We start from the raw sequence: 20,467 nt of genomic DNA on the forward strand, positions 1-20,467 counted from the left end.
TTGTTTATACCGTACTGGAAGGATTTCTACGAATAAAGTACGAAAAACTGCTGATGGTGCGTGATGGGTATGGGACCGTTGTTCTTTCAAACTCTAAGGGCTAGATACGATGATGACACACTGCTTCGATACGTCCCTGTGCTTTTATCACACCGAGCGCTTCTGTATTTCTATCCCGTGTTGCTTACAAAGGTCATGCGCAAACGTGTCAAGCCCTCATGTGCTGCACTATTATGACGTAGCAAATCCCGATTCGTAGTCAATTTGTATTCAAACCACCTGTGGAGGTGGATTCGTGTAATCCACTTTCAATTCGAATCACCCTAATGCATATTCCGTGTGGACACGAATAATTCAAATCAATGCACATTCAATTCGCATTATTTTTGTCGTGTGGGCATGCCTTTAAATATCAAAGCATTCTCTGAATGCCCTATGTAATAGTTTTGGACACTCGCAATAGGTGTCTTCAAGAATTTAAAAACCTGAGGTGATGTCAATAATTACTGAGGCGCAGCCGAGGTAATTATTAGCGTGACTGATGGTTTATAAATCCTCAAAGATGCCTATTACGAGTGTCTAAGTGTTTTATACAATGGTGTAGAAGCAGTGAGTTAGTATAGAGTGTTCCCATCGTAAATACCAAGGGTATTTCAGCGAGCAAAAGATGTGAGGTCGCACAAGTAATGGAGCATGAATAAAGTTGTGAAGTATTTGAGGATGGCAGCGAATGTATGTGTAAATAGCCAGTGCCAGCATGCCTGTCTAGGTCTACAGAGCATGCTTTAATATGGAAAAGGCCACAAACTGAATTAATGGCTTTTTAACCAGCTACACTGTACCATGATGGTTTAATCTCCACTGAGCTAGCCACAAACAGCAGCGTACCTGAGTGCAATTCTTTCTTACAATCTGCTCACAATTGCATCATTTCCTTTGGTGTTTACTGATGTGCTATATACTAATTGTCCACAAGAGGCTAATTGCATTACTGTGGGCCATATTGTGGTTGTAAACAACTGTCAGATGTCTTACCAGTAAGAGCCCAGGTTTTTTTAAGAGACCTCCACACATTAAAGGAAACGCTGCATGCCATGTCTAAACACAGTAAAGAACATGATTACTGTAGTAAACCAGTGGCGGATTTAGGGGGGTTTCAAGGTTTCCATGGAAACCCCCTTAGGAAAATTATTATGCAACAGTTGAGTATTTTAATTAATTATTGCATGTGTGCCTATAATAAGCGATGTACATGCTCAGCACTCTGTAAATAGACTCCATAAATAGACTCCGTAAATATTTATTTTACAGATAATTTCACATTAAAATTGTTGCCAAATGCAGTCTCAGAGCATCTAAATTTCAACAATTTCCTTGGGGGGAGGGGGGGCATGCCCCCAGACCCCGCTATCAACATGCCAATTCAACAAAAAAAATCCCGACCCCTTTGGATTTTCATGAAATTTGGCATAGACATGGACTCTACTAAGAAACTTTCTCACACCAAAATTTGGCCCATTCTATTGATCTCCCTTTAAGATATGACCACTCCAAGTTTATTACAAAATACTACACCTTCTTAATAAAATGGCCATAACTTTGTCAGTGATTATCACAAAACCTTTCTGTTTAGATATTTGGAATGCTTATTAAATTCTCTTTCAAGTGATATATAATTCATTATAATTACTCAAAGGAATAGGTCAAACCACAAAAATGTGACTTTCCCTTTGATCTTACTTTTTTCAAAAAGGATATTTCAATTACTTTCATTTTTTGTTCAAATTCTAATACCCTTCTTTCACGACAGTAAGTGTGAAGTTGGGATGGCAAGTAGATCATGATTGTGGCTACATACATAATTTTACATGCTACCAGGAGTATAGGTACAGTATGAACGCTACTATAACAATACAAACTTTTAAATTAAATTATAGTATGGAATCTCATCAGAACGTGGCCAAGTTGCAATATACATACAGTTGGAGGCATAGTATAGAAGTATCATAAGGTGAATAAACAGAAGTATCAATACCCTCCATTTCTGAAGCCACATCAATATCCCCTATTGTTATGCATATCGATGCAGTTATGATAGCAACATGATTTTGGTGCAAACATCATCATGAGTCCATAATAGAGATTTTATGAACTCCTGATGCCATATAGTGGGAGGGTTTAGTAGCAAATTATCTTACGAAAGGTTTGACAAAATTGTGGAAACTTCACATTAACATTATGAAGTTGGAGGGTAAATCATTCCTAACTCACCAAATCTTCAGCTAAACTTTTCTGTTATTCTGTAGGACATGATTGTCAGTAGAAACTACATAATAACAGAAAAGTTTGGTGGAGGAAATATTTGTGGGAGAATTTGATGAATAAAGAATGATTTACCTTGGAACCTATCTAAGCCAGTCAAAACTTTGGGTCGGTCACCTTCAGGCAAGTGGCTGCTTTTGACAGGTGGAATAGTGTATAGGTATCTCATTTGGAGAATGTATAGTTGGCCCTTATACAGTGGCCTTTCTATACAGTCACTGTACCAAATCAAAACCCTCTCTTACAAAACTTACAGTATCATAAGATTGTTTGCTACTAAACCCTCCAACTATATGACATCAGGAGTTCATAAAATCTCTATTATGGACTCCTGATGGTGTTTGCACCAAAATCATGTCGTTATCATAACTGCATTGATATACATAGCAATAGGGGATATTGGTGTGGCTTCAGAAATGGAGGGTATTGATACTTCTGTTTATTCACCATATGATACTTTTATACTATGCCTCCAACTGTATGTGTATTGCAACTTGGCCACGTTCTGACGAGATTCCATACTATAATTTAATTTAAAAGTTTGTATTGTTATAGTAGAGTTCATACTTATATCCCCGGTAGCATGTAAAATTACGTATGTAGCCACAACTCATGATCTACTTGCCATCCCAATTTCACACTTACTGTCGTGAAAGAAGGGTATTAGAATTTGAACAAAAAATGAAAGTAATTGAAATATCCTTTTTTGAAAAAAGTAAGATCAAAGGAAAAAGGCACATTTTGGTGGTTTGACCTTTTCCTTTGAGTATTTATAATGAATTATATATCACTTGAAAGAGAATTTAATAAGCATTCCAAATATCTAAACAGAAAGGTTTTGTGACAATCACTGACAAAGTTATGACCATTTCATTAAACCAGTGTAGTACAGGGTGTATTTTGTAATAAACTTGGAGTGGTCATATCTTAAAGGGAGATCAATAGAATGGGCCAAATTTTGGTGCGATAAAGTTTCTTAGTAGAGTCCATATCTATGCCAAATTTCATGAAAATCCAAAGGGGTCGGGACTTTTTTGTTCATTTGGTATGGAATGACCCATGCATGCTTTAAACGCATGGTGAGTATGTTTCTTCGCACACTCACCCATGTCAGTGTATATGTCCACCTTCTAAACTGGAAACCCCCTTTAAAAATTCCTACACTGCAAACAACACGAGATTCAGTTTTGCCTATACCATCAATAGCCTTTTCACCCTACTCACAGTAAAGAACAAGAGTACTGTAGCAACAATATGAGATTCACAATAGAATGGTTAACTTTTCTCCACTCAGTCAACGACAATTAATAGTTGGTGCGGATGGTCTTATAGCACATAGTACTAGAGATGTGCAATATATCAAAAAATTATCAATATCACGATAATTTTTCAATATCTTTATCATATCGAATTCAATATTGCAAATGCTGATTTCAATATTTTATGATATAACGAGAAATTTTTGATAAAGTTATAGTATTTTGGTCTAGTGATTGCACAAATGAAGGTCACCAGCTTCCTAGGCTTGTTAGTAGTGCTATGTACTGGTTTAGTGAATCCATTGTATATTTATAAATATCAGCCGCCCACATAATTGATTCGCCTACACTATTTAATTAATCGAATCGATATCACGATATTTTACTAATTATCTATTGATATCGTATCGAAATCCTGATATTGTATCGAAATCCTGATATCGTATCGAAATCCTGATATCGCACACCCCTACATAGTACATGTACAGCAATGTAAATACAGTGATTTTATCGGCCAGGCAAACTTGAATACTTGTTTCTCATCCACAAAAATCCAATTTCCATGCTGGCGGGAGGTAATTTTTCATTACTAAAGAAAATACTCGAAACCAAGCTGTCTGTTACTAGTTATAAAGGTTAGCTAAAGCCTGTTAAAACTAGAACTTACATTTTACCACTGTTTCTGAGGTGCAAGTGACATTTGCTGTGCTGTGAAATGATAGCCATCCTTAATAGCACCAAAGTAAGTGTGCACGTGATTGATAACAGCAATGATGAAATTAGAGGAGGTGGGGATGCGAGTGGGGACGAGAAAGAATTAATCAAATTTGCCTGGCCTAAGGATAGTTTTAATGTTCATAAATCTTTACAGCATCCCTGAAATCCTATATAATACGATCCAGTTGTGTATTACCTTAATAAGAGATGTATACTCTTCTTTTAGCCTTGCTACCCACCGTTCCCCATCACGTGGTCCAGCTCGTGTAGTACACAGTGGAATAGCTGCGAGGGCTTGCTTGGTTGCTGCATCTACCATCTAAAATCAGATAATGTACGTAAAGTAAAGGTACATTTCACATTACTACTGTACTTTAGTTTCTTTTGGCTCTCTTACGCCCAGTCTCCCTGAGTCTTACGCGCAGTAGCTTGCATTAGGAGACTCATTAGGGCAGGCCCCGACCGGCTAGGTACGAGGTTTTGAAGTTCCCGCGAGTTTATCTACCAAATCACATGTCACCACGTTACGTTTCTTTGTCTTTGGTGCACCCATAAAGCGTGACTTTTTTTTGTCAAAGCTTCACAAAGAGTGTAACTTTGATTGGTATTTTCAGAAGTAACGAAGATGAAATTGACGACTTTAGTGGTGATCGGTGTTATTTTCTGCTTTGCGCTGTTTGCCAAAGCTGTTGACGTCGAAGAGGAAGAAGGGGTTCTGGTTTTAACGAAAGCAAATTTCCAATCGGTGATAGATGAAAACCAATACGTCTTAGTTGAGTTCTGTAAGTACCATGATTAATTTCGCTTAAGTACTTTTTTATGTTGGTAGATGCGCCTTGGTGTGGTCACTGCAAGGCACTGGCCCCTGAATATGCGAAAGCTGCTCAACAGTTAAAGGAACAGGGATCAGAAATAAAGCTTGCAAAAGTAGATGCCACAGTAGAATCTGAGCTGGGAACAAAGAATGATGTTAGGGGATATCCAACCTTGAAGTTCTTCAAGAATGGAAAGTCAACTGAATATGGAGGTATGTAGCAGTGTGATTCCTCTAGTTAACAGTGTAGGCTGTTGTATTTATTTTGATCAATTATTTTGTTGACCTCAACTAGTCTAGTGTGGGGGCAGAAAATATACTGACTGGTCACTGTTGCACACATTTCATGACCACTGCTGGAATCTTGGCAGAGCCAAATGAAACCGCTTCGCAGACTTTATGATGAAACAAACACAGATTACACTGTATTCAAATTCTTAATGTAATAAACAACTGAATTTAGATTACAAACTGTTTTTAGTTTAACAATGCCATGGGCTTAGGATCCTAGCACAGGTCTCGTAAAAGTGGGAGTGGTTCTATACGCATTTGTGTAAAATGACAGAATTGTTGAGGAAGGCCTTCAACAATGTTTCAAATACATCACCAAGACATTATCAGTACAATTTTCGCCTCAGTCTGCTCAGAGAGGTGACTGGCACAATTATTGCATCATCTCCTTGGTGCAAAACAATAGTGATGCACTGCATGTGTTCACAAAAAGTGTGCAACAGTTACCAGACGGGATAATTGCTGCCCCCACACGAACTGTCTGGCATGTGAGACTACAATGCGACTACCACATGTGTAAAAAACATTTCAAGTTGTGTACATATCTTGCTGCATAAAGAAAGGCTTGTGTGCAATTTATACTATTTGTTTGCATTGCAGACAAAGGAAAGAGCAAAGTCCATCTATGTAGTCTACACAAACCATGCTAAGCAAAGTTGATATAATTGAACCCATATAATTGCATTCTTGTAGCACCATTATGATTTGGGATCACAGAGGTTTGTACATTCTCACAAAAATATATTGACTAGAATCAGCCTTACATAGCGCCTTGGTGAAGCCCAAAAGTGCCTTTAGTACAACCCAAAACGTTTCAAAAAAGTTCTTACAAATTTTTAGGGTGCATGCCTGGTTTACTGTAATTGTTTTCGTAAAAAATGTGTGTACCTACCTACCTATGTTTGTTTGTCCATACGCATCCACGTGAGCTATGTTAAAAAATGGTAAAAAGCAGCCAGGATGTAATAATTGAAAGCTAAATTAAATCTGTATTAAGTTTCCACACACTTAAAACTTTGTTCTGAGTACTTTGCTCTGAGGTGGTTTCTTCTCGGCGATCTGAAAAACGGGTATGGCAACTCAGTCTTCATATACTTCTTGAACGGTCTTCCCTTTCGGTTTTATAGACGTTGAACAACATTAAAACAACGTTGAAGGCCTCTTAGGCTACTAGGGGTAGCGTATCTTCTACTTAAAGGGGGGAAGTTACCTGTACTTATGTGAACGAAAATGAAGGGCAGCCTGAAGGCTTTCTCTTTACAATTCACACGAGAAAACATGATAGACACACTGTAAAACAGTTGAGAAGATACTGTACTTCTGTGCGTAATGTACGGTTTAAAGTGGGTTATTATAGTTACACTTCCTTAGCAACATAATTACCAAATTAAAAATAATTCATGAATTATGAAATACGTTAAATTACAGCATTTACACATCTAATTATGTAGTGAAAATAACAATAGCATGAATATAAACCGGGATAGCATTAATTGCATGGGAACCTGGTTTTTAGAAGTAGTATAACATCAACTTGTTTAATTTGTGGATTTTCTACTGCCTACATGACTGTAGTAAATAACTTACTAATGCCTTGAGACAAATCCAATTCTATATTGGCTACTGGCACTGGTAAACATCATTTCAACCTGATAGGTGCCTTTGGTATACCGCAGTACAGTATGTACAATGTACAGATCATAGACTTACCTGTGAGCATATCCCAATACTCATTGGAGATGTTTATAAGTACAAGTACACACTAGAGTAGGGACCATAGCACATTGATAAAAAGCACTGAAACAAGCTGGAGTAGTGCACAATATTAAATCACAGTATAACAATAAGAGGCCTAGCTGTTATATTCCTACTGTGCTCAAGATACCATAATGGAAATGCACAGTAGGCTACCAGGGATTTTTCTAGAAAATAAATTCAGGGGGGGGCAATCCGAGTTTTTCAGAAATTGAGGGGAGGGGAGGGGGGGCAAAACTTAAATTAGGCTAAATTTGATTTATTGTAGCTAGCTAGCCATCGACTAAATTTTATGATTTCAAATCAATTGATCATTGTTTCATCATTGGGCTGGTTGAGGCAGAGTTCAGGGGGGGGGGGGGGCAAAATGTCCCCTTTGCCCCCCCCCTAAAAAAATCCCTGGACTAGGGATATAACTAGGGTTCCACCGATACAGAAAAATAACTACCGATCCGATACCGATACCTAGAAGCAAATTTTCACAGATACCGATACTGATAATTGCTATACAATTTACAATCATCTCAAGCTGGCTATGTGTGACTGTTCTAGTAGAATATATTATTGTGCAGTGACTGTTCTATTAGAGTATTTCGATCTTTTTCATGCAAACATAGTAAGTAGCAGTTGCTTGATGTTTAGCAAAGCAATTCCTGCACCTTTTATGCTAGAATAATACTCAACACTATTTCCAACTTGTTATACCTCACGTTTTGCTAGCATAGGATTTATGATGATAGTTATGGTTATGACGATTGGCGCGAGTGGCTATTAATCGGTATCGGAATACCTGAATAACCGATACCGATCAATACGAAAAGCCCAATATCGGCTCCGATACGATACCGATCCGATTATCGGTGGAACACTAGATATAACACTTCTTATTGTTTTACTGTGATTTCGTGCACTACTCCAGCTTGTTTCAGTGCTTTTTATCGATGTGCTATGGTCCCTACTCCAGTTGGAAATTCCTAATTTTTGTGAACTTGTTTGTTAGCCATTATCGAGTTACACTTATCTGAAGGCATCAGGCAGTCGGTCAGTCCGTAGAAATTCCATTTAATACATTTAAAAAAATTTGCCATATCAACTTAGTTGAAAGCATTTCAGGTCGATCTGAAGGCTTGTTTGGGCTTAGTCTTAACTAATACTGCTTTATTTTCTCAGGGAAAAGTGAGGCTTGTTTTTGGGTGATTTTTTCATGGGCCACGCCCACACTTTTGTGATCCCTACTATACAGTACTATCGTTCTGTGTGATTGTGTCAGTGTTGTAATATAATTGATATAATAGTTATTTTAATAATAATGACAAAACACTGTACGCTTTAGGTATACTCACTTCATTGCTAAAATGTCTACACACCGTTCCAGACTTACGGATTTAGTTATGGCCATTTAACTATGTGTTCACTGTGACAATTGAAGGCAAAGCCTCAAGGCGCTGACATCACATTATTACAAGGCTTTGTGGATTAAGACAAGTCTACTACCCTTGATCAAAGTAAAAGTCAGTGAAGTATTTGTGGCCAGCCCATGCCACTGCAGCTGTAATCCTACGATAGGTATTCAATCGGTTACAGCAGTAAACTACCTGCCAGTGTTTAATCACAAGGTAGATTTGATTGAAAACTTGTGGTCTCTGTAACCGATTGAACACCTATCGTAGGATTGCAGTTGAAGTGGCATGGGCTGGCTTTAATACATCACTGACTCTCAAAGGTACACCTGTATATAGTAGACCTGTATTAATCTACAAAGCCTTATATTAATGTGATGTTGGTGCCTCGAGGCTTTACCTTCAATTGTCACAGTGATCGTGTAGCTAAATGGCAGTAGCTACAGTATATCTGTAAATCTGGAACGGTATGTGGGCATTTTAGCGATGAAGCGAGTATACCTAAAGTGTGCAGTGTTTTTTGATCATTATTATTAAAATAATTATATATCAAGTATATTACAACACTGACACAATACTTATAAACATCTCCACTGAGTAGTGGGATATGCGATCCGTAATATGTCGATCCGTAATATGCCGATCTGTGATCCGTAATATGTCGATCTGTGATCCGACAAATACATCAACCCTATGTCCATGCCATTTCTTTTTGGTGACAGGACATAGGTATCAGTTCGCGGTAGAGCATTGCGTGGCTTCCCTGTAGCTAATTGTCACATTTGTGACTGTCTCAGCTAAAACCTGTCTAGTTTGCACAAGCACGCATTTTGAGAAAAACGAAAATTGGTGAAATTACACGTATTGCAAATAAAATTTTATACAAGAAGCCAGTACTCAGGAAAGGATGTCTTAAATTGATTAAATCTACACACCATCTTATTCGCCTACTCATGGGGAGTTCGACAATCTTTGTTTCGTTTCTGTAGCCCAATGGTTTGCGTGTCATGTACGTTTGTTTATGATGCTGTAGATGTAAACAAAATTGTCGTCGTTTTTTTTTCTTCAGTAAACCGCCTTCATACACCTATGCGCAAGTGACTGCAGGGCTAAAACTGTACCTTGGTCAATCTACCAATCAATGGTGAACATTGTAAGCCTAATATCAACTCTGTAGACTAATCCGAATGGAAGTTATTGTATGGCTACGAATGTAAGCCTGTAGTTTATTTTTATTATAGTCACTGTACAAATCGATTTCCTTGCTCTCCCTACTTTCTAGCGTTGTAATTCCAAAACTACTCAACATATTAGACTGAAACTTTGGCGAATCATTTGTTGGACAATGCAGATAATGCTGAGAAAATAAAAAGAAATTCGGATTGTTGTGTTAACTAGACGGGTTTTCACTGAGATGGTCACATTTATAGTGGGAATTGTGCATTTTTCTTTGTACAGTTGTACTTGTAATGGTTGTAACACGGGCATGGGGGCTTTGCCTGATATGTATACCCGACTGCCCGGGGGCCGCAGGCCCTGTAACACTTTGTATTGGTAGATCAAAGAAATAATCCCTTTGATTTGGGCATAATCCCTTTGATTTGATCAAAGAAATAATCCCTTTGATTTGAGAAATAATCCCTTTGATTTGTGTTGTTAAGTGTTTCTTTCTTTTAAAACTACTAAAATGTATATTTAGTAGTTATACAATGAGCACAAGTGCTCTGCCTGATATAAACGATCTGCTCAGCAAGGTACTCCCATTGTCACCTGCAGTAGTGACGATCTGCTCAGCAAGGTCCACATCAATTTGCTTCACTGTGTTGTAGCTGACAGATATTCCATGATGGTTTAGTGAAGTCACTAGCTGTTTTGACTGTGTTAGACTTTGCATTGCCATGACATGGAAAGGTGTTGGCTCTTTTCCATTAGTCAGAATGTGGTGCGTAATTTGAAAAACCAAGATCATTTTCAGCTGAGATGTTGTCTTTCCCTTGAATATACGAAGGCAAAACTCAGTACATTTTGATGGTGGGTTATTGATAACTCTTTCAATAGATAGTTCAAGATCTTGGGAGCTCTGGTATAGTCCAAAACTATACTCTTTCAGTTCTTGTACTGGTTCATTTGCAACCTGTTGAATAGGTGACGTTCTCAGGGGTTCTACCAAGGTTTCTGGAGAACTTTTTTTAGTACTAAGTACCATCTGCGACATTCATGTGTTATTTGGGTATGTAAAGCAGACAGTGTCACCATACATCTCAATAATTAACTTCTTTACAACTCTGTTTGAGAATGTTTCAGCTGAACCTTTATTTAGCTTGTCCCTAATCGAAGTAACTTAATAACGGCTAAGGTTTCAGGCTTGATTTTTTCAGTTTGACATCGCTTTAGCCGGACACGTCCCTTTTGGCATACCGTAGTACAATGCATTCTTCATGGACTTACCAGCGAAAGGTGTCCCATTCATCTTTGCTGACAGCGAAAGGTGTCGATTTGGCAGTAGCACGTGATGGCTTCCCTTTGTAATGGAAATTATCCATATTTTTCATTGTGGCAGTGTGCGAAATAACTTTAGGAATACCACCTGACATACTGTCAGGGCAAAAGGTAATTTGCATGGACAGTCATGCTTTTGGACGGACAGTGTTTCAGAAGTGTGAATGCATTGATCATCAACACATAGCTATTCAAGCACTACATAGACACCACTAATTTAGGTATTGTGTGTTATAGTGTATATGACGTATTTTACAAACTAATCAATGATAATAATAATACTGTTACATTTTTAATATCATTTATTAATTGATAATTGCACATGATAAAAGAGCGTTATATTTATAAGTACAAGAAGTGGACAAAAGTCAAGAAATTGGTAAGTAAGTGATCAGTTTGCAAGTTAAGTATACAGTAACTACATGAGTACAACTTCATCAGTACCTATTTCTAGTAGTTCATCACTCAGACTAGCATCAGAATCATCATTGCCAACAATGCTCATTTGCATCCACTGCTTCCACTCATCCATTGAAAATGGTTCACTTTCATCATCACCTGAGGCTGACTGATGTGCTGATGCATTGCTAGTGGAAACTCTTGATGTAGTGGTCACTGTTCTAGATTTCTCCTTATACCAGACGTTTAGGGAATCAGAGGCATCCCACTTCTCAACAGGTGGACCATCAACCTTGATTCGTACAAGTTGGTCAAGTCGGTCTTCAGATAGATGAGTACGGCGGTCATGTTTGATAATCTTCAACTGTGAGAAGATGCTTTTTAGGTGACCATTTGAAAGAGGAAGGCAAAACAGTAATTCAACAACGCCTAATACATTACACCAGCGTTTCGCATCAACAGAATTAAACAACTTCCACCAGATAACCTTGTAGTCATTTTGTACAAGGTTTAGGTATTGCTTGCTGTACTCATCCCATTCATCTTGAACAGTGGAAACATCGATGTCTGCCTTCTCTAAAGGCACAGTAAAGCGATCGCATATTCCCTCTAATGAATAATGCCCGAAAGAAGAAGTCCTTCGTTCCCAGCCTTGTGTAACAAGAGCCCTCATGGCATGTGTGTAAAGGACCAATTCTTCATCTTGAGCTTTCATCCTACTAACCAGACACTTACCTATATCATTGAGCCAGACTTTGTAATCTTTACTCAAAGATGAAAGTGCTTGTGGGTGCAAGTGCAAATCAGTATCCTGGTATGTGACAGTTGTACTGCTGCCACTGCAGGCTTCTTTTTGTTGAATTCGTCCTAGAACTTTCTTGACAGTTGGAAAGTCTTCGAAATTCTTCACTTTAAGTTCCTGTAGACTCTTCTTTGTTCTTAAGAACGCTTCAGTAGCCCTTGCATTGCACAGCTCCTCCTCTTGTAATATTTTGCTGAGTACTCCGATAGACTTTAAAACATCGTGAAACAATGCACAGGCTAACAAAATCTTTGACTTTCTCCATCGTAAAACGTAGCCCTTTAATTTCTCTCGATCAGCTGACTTGACTTTTCTGTCTTGTGACAACATCGTTAGGTGATTCGGGTAAGCTCCGTATCTGTCAATTAACCGTGCCAATGCAGCCACTTTGTGAGAAACAAACCTTGTTCCACATGCTCTGAGTGGCCTAGTACCTCCTTTCATAGGCATCTCTGTTTCTGTCAAGCACTCCTTCAGGTTGTCGACAATCTCCTTCAATTCATGGCACTTTTTAGGTGACTTGTCATAGACGTAGTAAATCTGCAACAACAGCTGATCAATTTCTTTGAAGTAAGTATCTTTCAAAGGATCTTTAATGGACAATTCCAGCCTGTGGGCAAAGTACCAGGAAACAACTAACCATGGGATGTCTTTCAGGAGGTAACTCTTAAGACCACTATCACTTCCTATGTTAGTATTGGTGCCATCACATCCTAGCCCTACCATCTTACTCCTCCATTCTACTCCCATGTATGTCAGAGATTTCTTCACACAGCCATACAAACCCTCTCCAGTCGCACGTGCAAGGTGACGTACTGCAAAAGACTTATCTCTAACATGCACTGTGACTTCCTCAGCACTGCTGTATGGATCAAAGAAAAGAGCTAAAAATAACTCTCTTCTTCCACATTGCTGCAATCAGTGCTACTATCCAACAGCAATGAGAAAAACTTAGTATTACTCATCTTCTCTTTCAGTTTCCCTTGTAGATCTGCAGCGATGGCTTCCACAAACGAGGCACAGCCATGATCATTACGGTAGCTAGCTCCAATCTCTACTCTTTGTTTCTCCTCAATATCACATAGAGGCTTCATGTTTTTAAAAAATAGGTTTTCTTTCGCTACCATATAAGCTAGTTCGAATTTTTGCTTCAACTTACACTTGGTGGCTTCATCCATCGATGGTTGCAACAATGCTTTAGCGATAGGCGCGTAATCAAAAACATTTGTTGAGTGCTGCTTCCAGTACAAGGACATTGCGCGCTTGTGCATCTCCGTGTCTGCGTGGTCCTTGAAGGCTGATGTTCTAGTGTTCTTGGAGCCATTAATAAACGCTGGGTTGTAATTTCGAAGTGAAACTAACCGTTCGTTAAACTGAATACAGACGGCACACTTCAGAGCTGACACGTGCTCGTGGTCGCCTTCGACAACATAGTACTTCAGCCAAACGGTCGTGTCCAAGTCTCGTCATTCTCAACAATCCATTTATCTACAGTTCTTCTTGTTAAAACTTTGTTTTGCTTGTCCTGACATAATTTCCTAACAAATGGGCGTGCAGCGCCATTTCTACTGGTATATGTGGGTTCACCAGTCATAATTTTATTTTACAAAAAAGTTAACAAACAAGTACACAAAAAAATGGAATTTTAGGAACCATAGCAGATCAATAAAAAGTACTGAAACAAGCTGGAGTAGTGCACAAAATTAAATCACAGTAAAACAATAAGAAGTGTTATATCCCTACTGTGCATTTCCATTGTGATTATCTTTGGGCACAGTAGGGATATACCACTTCTTATTGTTTTTGCTGTGATTTAATATTATGCACTACTCCAGCTTGTTTCAGTACTTTTTATTAATGTGCTATGGTTCCAACTCCAGTTGAAAATTCAATTTAAAAAAATTGCATACTTGTTTTATTTTTATTACCATTTACCACAAATACCAGTGATTAACCACACTAGAGATATCACATGCATCTATTCTATAATGACTTTATTTGAATTGTGTGATAGAATTGATAGGCACAAATTACTGTCCTACTTGACCCCATTTCTTGACACTGAGACAAACAGTGCAATATAAAATCACTTTTTATGTTACTTTTCAGGTGGTCGTCAAGCTGATGATATTGTCAGATGGTTGCTTAAGCGTACAGGTCCTTCTGCTACTGATCTTACAGAAGCTGATCAAGCGAAAACCTTTGCTGATAGCAATGAAGTAGTAGTTATTGGATTTTTTGAAGACAAGGAATCAACAGAAGCTAAAGCACTGTTAGCAGCTGCAGACAGTTATGATGACTTACCATTTGGTATTACATCATCAAAGGATGTTGCTGAAGCTTTAGAGGCACAAATGAACACTATTGTGGTGTTTAAAAAGGTGGGAATCATGTCACTAGTACTGTGTGTGCTTATGCTATTTGTAATATGCATAAACATTGACTTTTACAATTTTGCAACTTTTTTTTACATAGTTTGATGATGGAAAGGCAGTGTTAGACAAAGATATCACTGCTGAAGGTATTGGAGAATTTGTAGCAGGGGAACAGTTACCTCTTGTGGTTGAATTTAATGATGAGGTATGTCTGCTACAGTATGTAATTGTGTTATATATGCAACAATAGTAAATGTAGGCACACTGCAGGGGGGGAGGGTAGGACAAGACCTCGTGTACTACGAAGTGCTGACAAAATTATTTTTATTAAATGTAGTTGTACTACCTGTTGAAAGTAATATCATACAACAACGATTGTATTGTAATCATTGATGACCAATGTTACTGTTGATGTGAAAATCGTGACTGCCACACATTGCCATCATTGTAAGTCTAATTACTCCATAACGGCAGTATTTTCCAATCGAGAATCACACCATTGCAAACAACAAACTAAATAGAACTAAAATATGTATGGAGGAATGCGTAACTTTGTGTTATAAGGAAGGCAGTGGTCTTCTGTAAAACGAAGATGGATTATTGTTTGGCATTGACTTAATGGTAATTTCTTGCACAACAATAACATCATAACAGTTTTGTTCTACACAAAACAGTACTTGTGATATGAAGCGATGAACGGGCATGTCATCTCCACTGAACGTCTGCTTCGTTATTTCTTTATCACGAATTCATGAGGTAGTCATGTGATCTTTTGTATACAAATCAAATTACCATCACATGCTGAGTCTAGTGGTGTTTAGTTTGATGCACTAGGATGAAGTACCTTTGAGATATAGCCGATCAAAGTAGCAGGTGTTGAGTAATAGCGGACGATAATAGTAGAGCTACTTTTTCTTGGCGGCCTAGCAGCGGAGATTCTCTTAAAACAAAGTGATACTTGGTGTGGAATTTCATAGTGAGTATTGTGTTGTTAGCGAATTCTTTCTATTGTGTACTGATAAGTAGTTGTAATGGCTTATCCAGCCCATGTACTTGCATCCAATATATTGGACTTTGGTCTTCGAAGGGTTATTAACAGTCTTCATGCATTTCTCTAACCTACTAGAAATGGCATACTTCTACATACATGTAAACATGAATTCTTCCTTTTTAAACACAATAGCTTACAGATAGTAGAGTACAATATATTGCTCGGGTAGAATAGCCAATCAAAAGTGAATTTGATTGGCTATTTGCAATATTGTATAGCCAGATTGTACTGCCTTGTTCAAAACACACCCCACGGTGCAAGACACAAGCATTTTTTAGGGCAGTCTGGAGGCATGCCCCCAGAATTATATATATTTATATATACATATAAATGGAGCAGTCTGAGCTAAGACTAATTTATGCATTATTCCTATCATTTAAACATCTATGTTACATGTTTTATGTTATAAAGGCAAACAATTAAGATTTACAGTGATAAAAAAATTTGATAGGCACAAATGGCCTACCAATAGATGCATTGATCAGTCATTCATCAGAAAATAGCCAATGGCACCATCAACCATTTTATTATACTCTAGATAGCAAGTGTTTTATTGTTACGAATTTAGCGGTTACTCTGGACTGTTTTTATCACGTGACTTGTACATTACATCGTACACTAAATTTAACTTATATTACAAAAAATGTTCTAAATGTTTCCTATACTGCCAGGGGTTGATTACCCCAAGTAATCAAGTTACTATCACTACCATAAAGAATTCATTGTCCTATCGATCAGTCAATGTTCCATTGATACCTCAAGGGGAATGAGATGCTGTATAGGTCTGCGTAAACTTGAGGCTTTCTTCTCCTGATTCAAAACGAGAACCTTTGCTGCTCTGGTCTGTCCATCTCTTCCTGTGATCAGTTCCACCACTCTTGCCAGCTTCCACCAAATCCGGTGGGTGAGGTCATCCTTTAGAATAATTATGTCTCCTGGCTTAACAGTTGTCCGTCGTGACTGTCCATGACCTTCTCTGCTGGAATTACTATGTTCCCGTAGACCCAGCAGATATTCCCTTCGCCACTGTCGTGTGAAATCATTTAACAACTTAAACTGATGTTTCGCTCTTCTTGTAAGCGACTTGTTTGCATTTGCTATTTCAAATTGACGTTGACTGGGGCCCTTTATTATCTGTCGGCCATAGATTAAATGAGCTGGAGTCAACGTTTGTGACACTCCCTCTACATCATCATACAGGTGTACATATAAGTTAAAGGGCGATTGTTGATTGTTCCTTCAATTTCAACTACAATGGTCCATAACTCCTCAAATGTTAGTGTGGATCTGCCAATGGTCTTCTTCAAACATCTTTTCGTGATTCCTACCATCCTCTCCCAAAAACCACCCCACCATGGTGCCTTCTCCACTATGAATTTCTATTGAATCTGATTATTCACCATGTAGGTTTGTACTTCCTTACATCTAACAATCTTCTTAATTTCTCCAGAGGCAGACTTAAACGTTTTTGCATTATCTGAAAGAAATGTTGATGGTAACCCTCGTCTACTTGTGAATCGTCTAAAGGATTGAAGGAATGATACAGCAGAAAGATCTTCAGTTATCTCCAGATGGACAGCCCTGGTTGAAGCACACGTATATAAACACAAATATACCTTCCATTGCTGATTGTTAGATTGGACATATAGTGGTCCAGCAAAATCTACACCTGTGTGTATAAATGGCGGTCCATCACTTACTCTCTCTCCAGGAAGATCAGGTTGCACTGACGAGGTATAGGGTTTACCTTCGAACTTCAGACATAGAACACACCTTCTGATCACCTTTTTGACAGACTCACGTCCTCATATAATCCAGTATGTCTGACGTATTGCATTCAATGTTTCTCTTATCCCATTGTGATGAACGACCTTGTGATATTCTGAGATCAGTAAAGTTGTGTACTTGTGTTTTGCTGGCAACAAAATCGGATTGTTGGCTCCTTCAGAGAGTGATGATTCACCAAGCCTTCCCTTGCAATGGATTATTCCCTGAGTGTCTAGGTACAAGATGATTTGCTTCATTCTGACTTCCTTTATGCCTCTTGTTAATTCTTGCCACTCCTGAGGGAAGCACTGCTTTTGTACTGTTGTGGTCCACATCTGCTCTGCTTTAGAAATACCTTCAGCAGTCAAATTCTCTTCACTTCGTTGGCTTGATTTTACCCTGTCCACAATTCGTAAAACAAGTGCAGTAACACGTAATAACTTCAGTCTTGTACTGTACCGTTCTGGTGAAACAATCGCTTCTAAATCAATGTTGGGTGTTGCTACTTGTCTGGATGTGGTAACCAAGGAGTGAACTATTGTTTTCTTTACAAGTTCTGCATTAGCACTTTCCACATCAAAGCTGGTAGGCAGATCAGGCCAGTTCTCTGACCCCTGTTGAAGGAAGCTTGGTCCATTCCACCACGTTCTGTTATTCATTAAATCCATGGCCCCACCTGAGCGAGAGGGTAAGTCTGCCAGATTTTCCTTTCCTGGGCAGAATCTCCAAGATTCTTGATCTGTCAAATTTCTAATCTCATTAACTCTGCCTTGTATGTATTGTCTCCAGCAACGGTTATTCCTAATCCAACACAAGGCCGTGTATGAATCCACCCAACAATAAGAATTCATTTCACCCAGTGTCGGCTGAAGTACTGTCTTCACTGTACTTAGCAATCTTGCTAAAAGCGTAGCACCCATCGACTCTAACCGAGGGATACTCTGCTTTTTCATTGGGGCTACACGTGTCTTGGAGGCCACAAAACTAACTTCAACACTGTCTCCTTCATAGCATATTCTGAGATATACAACAGCAGCATATGCTTGTTCACAGGCGTCACTGAAACCATGTAATTCATAAGTAACATGCTGTTCACTGCGATTCACATAACATCTAGGGATCTTCACCTTTGCTAACAATTCAAACTCCTTTGGCAGCTGATTCCGTTTCCTTAAAGCTTCGCCATCCAATGATTGATCCCATTTTATCTTGCTAATACACACCTGCTGAAACAGTATCTTCGCTCCAATTGTAATGGGGCTGAGGAAACCCAACGGATCAAAAATCTTTGCTGACACCTTCAAAAGAGACCTCTTTGTTGGTGGCAATGAGTTAACAAATGAAATTAAATCAGCAAACTGGAAGACAAAACAATCTACTTCAGTGTCCCAACTGAGCCCTAAAATTCTTACAACACCATTGACATCTCCTTCATTCCCTTCTGCTTCATTAATCTGTTTCTGTAAAGACTGGTTGTTTGTTCTCCACTTTCTCAAATTAAACCCTCCCTTTGCCATAAGTTCCTTAGCCAATTGATAAAATTCAAAACCTTTTGTAGGGTCAGTGGTGCCTCCAGGTAAGTCATCAACATATAGGGAATCTAGTAAGAATTGTGCCACTTGAGAATAATCCTTCTGATGCAGTAGTAAGTAATGTTGGATGACCCCTCTCAATATGGCTGGGCTCGGTGTCAACCCAAACACAAGTCTACAAAACCTGTACTGTACCATTTTCATTGGCACTGAGTCTATATTCTCATACCAGATCAATCGCAGCATGTTTCGGTCCTCTGGTTTAATCAGTATCTGATGAAATGCTTTCTCGATATCGTCAGTAATGCCAATTTTATGCTCTCTAAACTTTAGAAAAACATTGAAAATGAGAGGTGTCAAATTAGGCCCCTTCTCAAGGCAATCATTTAGTGAAAACAATTTAAGATCAGTCTTGGCAGAACCATCAAACACAATTCTGAGCTTTGTTGTGTCTCTATCCTCTCGAATAACTCCATGGTGTGGAAGAAAATGACTGGGTGCTGCCTCTAGCTCAGCTAAGGGAACAGGCTCAATAATGCCACTGGCTAACTGTGTCTTAAATGTATCATCGTATTCGTTGAACATTGTCGGTTCCTTTTGTAAACGTACCTTTAACTGATTGAGACGTCTGACACAAAGTCCATAATTTGTGTAACTGGGTTTACTCCACTTCCAAGGTAGCCCCACCTTACAGTATATCGGCACTGAAGAAGATCAAAGGTGATTTGTGGTGGAAAACCTTCCATGCTTTCTTCAGGAGTTGGCTCATCAATGATGCCGAGTGACTCAATTCTCCCAAAAAACGTCGCAACTCGTTCTCCAACTTATCTTCATTGTCAGTTGTGCCTGGTACAGTACTTGGTCCTTGTAGTACTAGATTAGAATTTGTGACAACACTACCTACCCCAACATCTCTAATGGGCCCAGATGCAAGCCATCCAAATTTGCTACTAATGGCAACCAACCCATTCTCTTGCCTCTTCACCTCTCCCAAAACTAGTTCCCAGTAAAAATCTGACCCAATCAACACATCTACATTAGAATCACGATTACTCACAGTATCATTTGTTGTCAGACAGTCCGCCAGGTCTAAGCTCTGTAATGAGGGATACTGGTGAATGTTGACTGCTCTAGGAAGTGGTGAACATCTCGTGTGAAAGGCAAGAGCTGTCAATTGAATATCTTCGCTCTCTTTGGTTTGAAGCTTAATCGTCACAAGTCTGTCTTTTAAAACCATTATTACCAAACACATTCAAGTTCACTACTTTCTTCCTTTGTGGTTTTAAGCCAAGCCTTATCTTCAAGGAATTTGTTAAATAGGACCTTTGACTTCCGTTGTCAAATAAAACTCTCACTGGTACCATTTCTCCATTAGAAGCGTAGGCATAGGTTTGAGCTGTTTGAAGCAATACCACTCTTTTACTTCTCGTACTTGTTGTCAAGGAACTATCAGTAATGTTCACTTCTGGTTGCTGTGTTTCTGA

The 20,467-nt window shown here is 38.7% G+C and overlaps 2 protein-coding genes across 2 annotated transcripts in view; one reads left to right on the forward strand and one right to left on the reverse strand.

Annotated features, from left to right (window-relative positions):
- The window catches only part of LOC136250681 (ubiquitin-fold modifier-conjugating enzyme 1-like), a 61,592-nt gene extending 56,824 nt beyond the window's left edge, over window positions 1-4,768 (reverse strand). Inside the window, exons 1-2 of the mRNA XM_066042910.1 lie at window positions 4,672-4,768; window positions 4,495-4,617 (exon numbers count right to left, since the gene is read on the reverse strand). Of these exons, the coding sequence (XP_065898982.1) occupies window positions 4,495-4,617 (123 nt within the window). The 5' untranslated portion in view covers window positions 4,672-4,768. The remainder of the gene's footprint in view (window positions 1-4,494; window positions 4,618-4,671) is intronic.
- Window positions 4,769-4,828: 60 nt separating this feature from the next.
- Window positions 4,829-20,467, forward strand: part of LOC136250680 (protein disulfide-isomerase 2-like) — a 30,528-nt gene continuing 14,889 nt past the window's right edge. Inside the window, exons 1-4 of the mRNA XM_066042909.1 lie at window positions 4,829-5,080; window positions 5,128-5,325; window positions 14,368-14,639; window positions 14,734-14,838. Of these exons, the coding sequence (XP_065898981.1) occupies window positions 4,924-5,080; window positions 5,128-5,325; window positions 14,368-14,639; window positions 14,734-14,838 (732 nt within the window). The 5' untranslated portion in view covers window positions 4,829-4,923. The remainder of the gene's footprint in view (window positions 5,081-5,127; window positions 5,326-14,367; window positions 14,640-14,733; window positions 14,839-20,467) is intronic.

This window comes from Dysidea avara, chromosome 3 (genome assembly GCF_963678975.1).
Source record: "Dysidea avara chromosome 3, odDysAvar1.4, whole genome shotgun sequence".
Taxonomy (NCBI): domain Eukaryota; kingdom Metazoa; phylum Porifera; class Demospongiae; order Dictyoceratida; family Dysideidae; genus Dysidea; species Dysidea avara.